The sequence below is a fragment of the Hevea brasiliensis genome, chromosome 3 (assembly GCF_030052815.1).
Source record: "Hevea brasiliensis isolate MT/VB/25A 57/8 chromosome 3, ASM3005281v1, whole genome shotgun sequence".
Classification (NCBI taxonomy): Eukaryota; Viridiplantae; Streptophyta; class Magnoliopsida; order Malpighiales; family Euphorbiaceae; genus Hevea; species Hevea brasiliensis.
This window is the reverse complement of record NC_079495.1, coordinates 4,058,310-4,065,623: the sequence shown is the minus strand read 5'-3', so window position 1 is coordinate 4,065,623 and position 7,314 is coordinate 4,058,310. Positions and strand designations below refer to the sequence as shown.

The 7,314-nt window shown below is 31.4% G+C and overlaps 2 protein-coding genes across 2 annotated transcripts; one reads left to right on the top strand and one right to left on the bottom strand.

Annotated features, from left to right (window-relative positions):
- Positions 1-299: 299 nt before the first annotated feature.
- LOC110645971 (uncharacterized) lies at positions 300-1,157 on the top strand. The gene has a single exon (XM_021799251.1). The coding sequence runs from the start codon at positions 300-302 to the stop codon at positions 1,155-1,157; it is 858 nt and encodes a 285-aa protein (XP_021654943.1).
- A 1,584-nt stretch (positions 1,158-2,741) lies between these two features.
- On the bottom strand, positions 2,742-7,311 carry LOC110645977 (alpha carbonic anhydrase 1, chloroplastic). The gene is made up of 6 exons (XM_021799263.2): positions 7,038-7,311; positions 6,677-6,888; positions 4,427-4,533; positions 3,366-3,468; positions 3,114-3,296; positions 2,742-3,014 (listed from the first exon to the last, which is right to left on the bottom strand). The coding sequence occupies exons 1-6, from the start codon at positions 7,123-7,125 to the stop codon at positions 2,865-2,867; spliced, it is 843 nt and encodes a 280-aa protein (XP_021654955.2). The 5' UTR covers positions 7,126-7,311; the 3' UTR covers positions 2,742-2,864.
- Positions 7,312-7,314: the final 3 nt, after the last annotated feature.

The following is a 7,314-nucleotide window of genomic DNA, read 5'->3' as shown; positions in this document are numbered from 1 at the left end:
AAATAAAATAAAATAAAATTACATTTTCTACTGCCTTCTCTCTCCTCCGTATAAGAAGGAGGAGAAGGAGGAGGAGGTGGTGGTGGAGAGGTGAAAACTTAAAAAGAAGTGTTCTCACGCGAAAGGCCAAACCAAAACCACCACAGCCTAGAGTCAACAAGTTGGAACTTCTAGTCCAAACTCCAATACCACACTGCTCCTCTTCTCTTATAAATCTTCCCATCTTTATCTCTTCTTCCTCAGTTTCTCTCCCTCTCAAATTCTATCTTCTTCTTGTATTCTCTCTTTCTCAACTGACGATGCCACAAGTGGATCTCGAAACCTTAGTTTCAGCATGCGCCGGCGTCTCTTGCGAACGCAAAATTGCCTGTGAGACACTAGCCGCTACCACCACGACCACCAACGACGATCAACACCATCAGCCTCAAGAATCTATTACTGATCCACCAGAAATCCCTCCTGATCTCCCGCCTGAATCTTTCTGGCTTTCTAAGGACGCCGAGCTTGACTGGTTCGATCGTAATGCGTTCATTGAGCGCAAGGACTCCACCAAAGGAAACTCTCATTCAACTAACTTGAATCCCAATGTTAATCCCAACTCCAATCAGTCAAATTCTCAGAGATTCTCTAACTTGAAGTCCAAAGCCTCTATTATTGGTTTGCCAAAGCCACAGAAGTCTTGCTTCGTCGACGGAAGGCGCCACTGTAAACCGGGAAATACACGCCTCTTTCCCAAACGGTCTGCCACCACTAAATCGGATTCCTCGGTTATCGAGCCATCTTCGCCCAAGGTCTCCTGTATGGGAAGAGTGAGATCGAAGAAAGATAGAAACCGCAGATTAAGGAATAAGCAACGATCTAATGAAACCGAGAGCAAAAGTGAAAAACAGGAAAGGAAACAAAAAACGGGATTCTTGGCTAGTTTTCGGGCCATCTTCAGAGCTACTAGCAGTAACCGCACGGCCAAGAAAGGAAAAGATGCATCGCAAAGGGGATCGCTGTCAAAAAAGAGCTCGACGGCGAAGACGATCGACATCAGGGAACGGTTACCGGTCAGCGAGAGAGTCTCACCGGTGGGTGCTGAACCGGTTGGTTTGGGTGGAATGAAGCGGTTTGCCTCTGGTAGGAAATCGGAGTCGTGGATCGACGTGGTGTGATCTGAATCGTTGACGAACTATTTCGTGTGGCGGGGAGTAATGGTGGGGGCCAGCCAAGATGAGAGAAAATTTATTTGCCTTCGTGATTGGAAATATGTGGGGCCCGCTTGCGTTTAAATGGTTGTTGGGATGACGTGGCAACGGTGAATTAACGGTCTCCTAGCAAGCGCGGTAACTACAGTTTTCCCTCGTTTTAATTTTGTTTTCCTTGTTTTATTTTCTCCTTTTTTAGGTGTATGATTTAATATTTTTCCACTTTCTTTTTTTTTTTACTTTTTTTTTTTCAAAGCAAGGGGTTTGTAAATAACTATGAGTGTAAATTTTCTTATATTAATCTGCCTAATGAAAGTTCAAGGAAGTGTTTTGCTCGCCCGCTCTGTGTCTCATAATAATTTAAGTATGCCTTTTGTCTTATCTTTATATACCCTTTGTCTTATTTCTGCTATTTCTTTGGTTTGATTAGCCAGATATAAATTAAAAATTCGAAAAATAGTGGAAGAAAAATCGAAGTTTGAAATAGATTTGAGTTATTATGTCTCTATATTCCCATTTCTTGTTTCTGACACACAAATAAAGGAAAATGAAATTGAGCCTCCATATGATAAGGTATTTAAAATTGATATTATGTTATAATTTCATGAATTTCGTTTGAAAGAAGTATCGGCAAATTCAATAATATTTTTAAATTGCGTCAGGAATCTCTTTACAATGCAGAAGGAACTGCCTGCCTGCCTGCTGCAGTGTTAATAGGGGGTATAATTTGAGAAAAGGGATTAGTTTTATTTTTGTATCTATGAGTTTAATGCTCTTTATTTAACTTAAATATACTATTTTCTCACCACTCGCATGTCGTTTTGTTCAATTATTATTATTTTTTTATGGTGGGTTGGGACAGACTCTTGAAATCCCCTAAATGGACAATCGGCATTATTGACTCTTGTGGTGAAGGCAGTTGTGTAAAACGGGTAGAGCCTTTGACGAAATGGTATTTACGACCCCTAATTTTCTTTGAAAGTGAAACCTGTATCCATCAGCTTCTATTTTAATGACTTATGCTTGAAATCTGACTTGAACTGTTCCTAAAGCTTATCAAATGCACCAATAATTAGGTGCTTGCTATTCTCGTAGTTTATATGGTTTAAAATATAACTGGGAGAGAAATATTAATTTCTGTTCAAAGATTGACAGTAACTTTGACGTATAACTCTCTTAATTATGTTCTCCAATACTAAAATAAAAATATCTCTTAAAAGGTTTCCTTAGCTTAGAATTTAAGCAATTGATTATTGAGTTTCTTGACCAGAGAACTTCTGTCAATAAAATTGATTCTGAATTCCTAACTGGAATTTGAGCATAGTTGCCTAATTTGACTATTTTGTAATTCCTTCTTCACATCATTAGGAAAAACAGAGCCACTGCAATTATTGGCCTTTTCTTTTCCTTTTTTCATCTTTCATTGAACCTTTTCTCTGAAACATATTTTCCAAGCTGCTTGATTAATAAAAAATAAATGAAAATTTTTTGCATTTTTTTGTTACTTCTGTATCTATTATCAAGAATATTTAGAAATTGTAGAGATTATACTAGGATTCATGAACTGTCTGTCCATACTGATCCTTTATTTATGCTCGAGTACAACAGTTCAAGTAGTACAGGGAGAGAATTTATAGCTGCAGATTTCAGACGCAATTCACAAACTTTACTAAGTCACGTACGTGCTGGTTTAGGTAGCTGAAATTCTTTAAATAGTTCAACCTTTCTTCCATTCAGGGCCTGCAGAGGCCTTTCATTTACCTTGTAAGCTATGCCCAGTGGAGCTTTCAGAGTTTGTACCTGCTTCTCGGTTACTGTTCTCGTCTGCATATATTACATGCCATCAAAATTAAAACCCTGCTTACATATATATAAGGTTATGCATCTGAAAATAGGTACTACTGATTTGCATGTAAAATGTACCTTGCCAAGTATATGCCAGACCACATTCTCAGTGCATGGAGGAGTGGTAAGAGAACCCATGTATCTGTAATATTTGCGGGTTTTTTTCCCTACAAGCTTACTATCTACGATTCCTAAGGGGATATGAGGGTTTTGATCACCTACTTTCACCTCATTAGCGAGCTTATCCAAACTGTTCTTGAGCTGCAAGCATAAACTGTAATGAAGATTTCATCTTTTTGTTTTTTGGATCTTAAAATATGTGAATTTTACCTTAGCAATAAAAGGATCAGCACGGCCATACTGGTAGAGGACAGCAACAACAGAGGTAGCATTGTTTTCTGCCGCGTGGACTAGGTGAAGCTCCAGAGGAAACCTGCAGAGATAGATATAGTGTCAATTATTGCTTAATTAGCTGGTTTTCTTGTCTAGGCAAATTAAGCTAATTTTTATAGCTTTATTTTTTTATTTCTATCCCTTAATTTTAATTTATTATTAAAAAATCTCTAAACTTTTATTTTATTTCATAAAAATTCCTCTAATATCAAATTTTAAATTAAAAAAATAATAAAAAATTACTCTCATACTCAAAAAAATAAAAATCATTTCAATTACTCTCTATCCTTATTGTATAAATACCAATACTACTACAATAATTGAAAAGGAAAAAAATTTACTTTTTACTGAACAGTGCTTAAATTGCAATTATAAATTTTATACTATAGCTTAGAAAAAGTTTTTAATTTGAAAAGTTATTGCTTAATAAAAAGATTTTTTATAAAATAAAATTAAAAATTTTTTAATAATAAATTAAAATTAAAAAAATATTTGTTAAAAATTAGAAATAAACTATAAAAATTTATCGGCAAATTATAAGTAGGACTCGTGAGTTCTGCAATCAGCAATTCGGCACACAAGCTCCAGGTAAAAAAAGAAAAAGAAAAAAAAAAAAAGAAAAAAAGAAAGCAGACGAGCTCTCTTCCCAATATCCTGGTAAAAACTAGGAGTCATTGGGTGCTCATACGTACGAGCTTGTGAGCTGTGACAACTGACAAGTGGACCTATTTACGGGCAGCGGGGTTCGCGTAGTTCAATCCAACACTCTTTACTTCTTTAACTCAAATCTAAATCAGCCGAAATTAGATTTTTTTAATAATTTAATTTAATTATTTTTTCAATTTTTATATTTAAAATTTAATAATTGAAAAATTAAATACATTCAAAAAAATTATTTAAAAAAATAAAATTTTTACCAAACATAATATAATTATATAAAAATTCATTTAATTCTTTTATTATAAATAATTTATTTAAAAGAAAGCGAGAGAACATACCGAATTCCATCAATCCAATGCTCAGAAGGGGAATGCCAGTGCATTTTCTTGAGGGTGTAGTTTTTATCATCCATAATTAACCGTCCACAGTCTCCCTCATAGTACAACTGCATTGCATACGGAAAATTCACCCTTGAAAAAGTCTTTAGAAATCTCACCCATGTATATGAGTTATATAAAAATAAAAATATTATTAAAATTATGATAATTTTAATAATATTTTATTCTTATCATTAACTCTTATTTACATATATTTTATTTATAAATAAAAAAAAAAGTGCCTTGAAAATAAGAGAGAGTTGAGTGTTCAGATGTGATCCTAATTAATGTCCGTGAGTTAGTTGGGTGTACTTAGAAGCTAGTCCTTCAAGATTTCACATCGTATGTAGAGTGTACGTGTGTGGATTATATAAAAATAAGAACTCTTTTAAATTTGTGATGATTTTAATAGCAGTTTATTTCTGTCACTTATTCGTATGTACATATATTTTATCTATAAAAAAATTTACGAAATAAATTTGCAGTTAATTATGCTTAATTATAGACCAATCTCTTGCCTAATTTCTCAACCTCTTCTCTGCTACATGACAATGACATGGACCAAAAAAAAGATTATCAAATTGTTTAATTAGGTGGGAATCTTGGTTTAGCTTAGATTGACAGTGGCTCATGTGAACTTCTGTGTTCTTTTTCTCTTCCCATGTGCTCATGTCAACTGGCTGTTATCATCAAACATCAATCTATTCTTTAGTTATAGTAGCTGATCTTGCCTCCATATTCAAATAATTTATTACGCTACATTTAGGATTATGGCTGATCAAATTAGTGATTTTTTTTCTCTAAGAAACCATGCATTTCATGTAAATTAAATAAATTATTTTTATTAGATTTAAATTGCATTAAAAACTAGCATAATTTAAAAGCTTATTCTTCTATTCCAAGACAATAAAGGCTCAAATTTTTATGCATATTTGACCTGATTAAATTCTATGAATGTGAATAGTACATAATCAGTTACCAAATAAATTTAGATTTAAAAATAATATTTGGAATGAATTTGAATTTGAGTGTGATTTTATATATTGAATATTCATTACTCAAATCTATTTATATAAATACTTAATTAAATATAAAATATATATATTTTTATAATAATATTTAAAATTTTATATTTTTATTTTAAATAAAATAAAATTTAAATATTTTATAAAATTATTAAATTTTTTAAAATATAAATTATTAATAAAAAATAATTTTTATATAATTATTAATTATAATATATAAAATTAAATAAATTTAAGTAATTAATAATAAATTTTAATCAAATTCGAGTTTTAAAAATATTAATTAAATTCATATTTGATTACAATGAATTTTGTAATTACTCTACCTGTTGTCATCCTAGTTCTAGGTTGCATGTAATTACTCTATCTGCAAATGATAATATATATATATATATATAACCTAATCCATGAACAGCTATAAAATTTTGAGTAAGGTAAAGATTGACATGGCTTGGATTGGATTATACAGTTTGGACAGTCTTTTAACACCCATAGTTACAATAAGAAAAAATTTAAAATTTTGTGGGATATTATAATATACACCCACCACTCATTAACTAATTATGGAAGGTGAGATTTTTATTATGATACACACTAAGTTTTCTGTATAATTTCCTAATTTTGTATGATTCTTAAATTAGGAGAAAAAACTAATTTTAGATTATTGCTAATTTTTCTTTAAGGCAAAGTGGTCAAAAAATTTTCAAATTTTTGTAAGTTTTTAATTTTAGTTAAATCTTTTAATTTTATCTTAAATATTTTATATTATTTTTAATTTTAATAATAAATTTAATTCAAATAATTGAATTCATTAATTGATAAAAGTAATTCAAATTTTTTTCATTTATAATTAATTTTAGATAATTCTTTTAATTTAATATTAATAATATAAGAAAATATTTGAATTATTTTTATTAATTAAATTATTTAATTAAGTTAATTATAGAAACTAAAACTGATGTGAGAATTTAAAGACTTTTTATGAAGAAAAATTTAAGAATTAAATTGATAAAATTAAAAAATTTAGCTAAAATTAAAAAAAAATTACAAATATTTAGTGATTTGTATAAATATATATGAGCAAATATAGCAGTATATCGCGCTCAAAATATTTGTTGAAAAGAGAAAGGAAAATACAGAGAGAGAGAGAGAGAGAGAGACAGTGGTTAAGTTGAGGAACACAAACCCCAATATTGCAGACATTGGTGACGAGAGTAGCATTTGCAGGTTTGTATTCCCTGATTAAAGGCTTCAAATTTTTGTTATGAACAGTTTCGTTCCTGTTAATGTTGATAGGAGACTGAATCTTCCCTTTTGAGCAAGCTGAGTATTCTGGACTCAAGCTTCCCCATTTGGAAGCGCCTTTGGGGCCATAGTAAGTGAATGGGCCTGATAATTCTGTTCAGAAAAATTCCAACAATAAAAAAAAAAAAAAGATGTTGTTCATAATCAAGAAACCTTATCAGTCTCTAGAATATAAAACAGTTGAAGAATGATTATCCTTGGAGATAAACAAAAGGGACTAGAGAAAGAGATCAGATATTCACCTTTTGGAGGAGCAGCAGCAATGCCTGCAGAAGCAACAGCAAGAAACAATGCCAAAGCAAGAATGGAGAAGGAGATTCGAGGAGCCATAATTTTTTACCAGAGACTAAACCTATCCTGAATTGAGAGGGATGAACAAAAACAAACCCTTTTCTTTGTTTCAGTTGTAATATTTATTTGGCTATCCCAAGCTACAGCTACTGCTATATTTAGACAGAAGAAGAGAAAAGCAGAAAGCTGCTCAAATTGGCTTGTGGCTTTTTCTTTTAAAAGCCTTCT

Excerpts from the sequence above, each read along its gene's own strand:
- LOC110645977 (XM_021799263.2), bottom strand. The coding sequence starts at position 7,125 with ATGGCTCCTCGAATCTCCTTCTCCATTCTTGCTTTGGCATTGTTTCTT. Across the intron at positions 3,469-4,426 it reads CATTGGATTGATGGAATTCG|GTTTCCTCTGGAGCTTCACC; the intron begins GTATGTTCTCTC and ends CTATCTCTGCAG. Across the intron at positions 3,297-3,365 it reads CTGATCCTTTTATTGCTAAG|CTCAAGAACAGTTTGGATAA; the intron begins GTAAAATTCACA and ends TTATGCTTGCAG.
- LOC110645971 (XM_021799251.1), top strand. The coding sequence starts at position 300 with ATGCCACAAGTGGATCTCGAAACCTTAGTTTCAGCATGCGCCGGCGTC.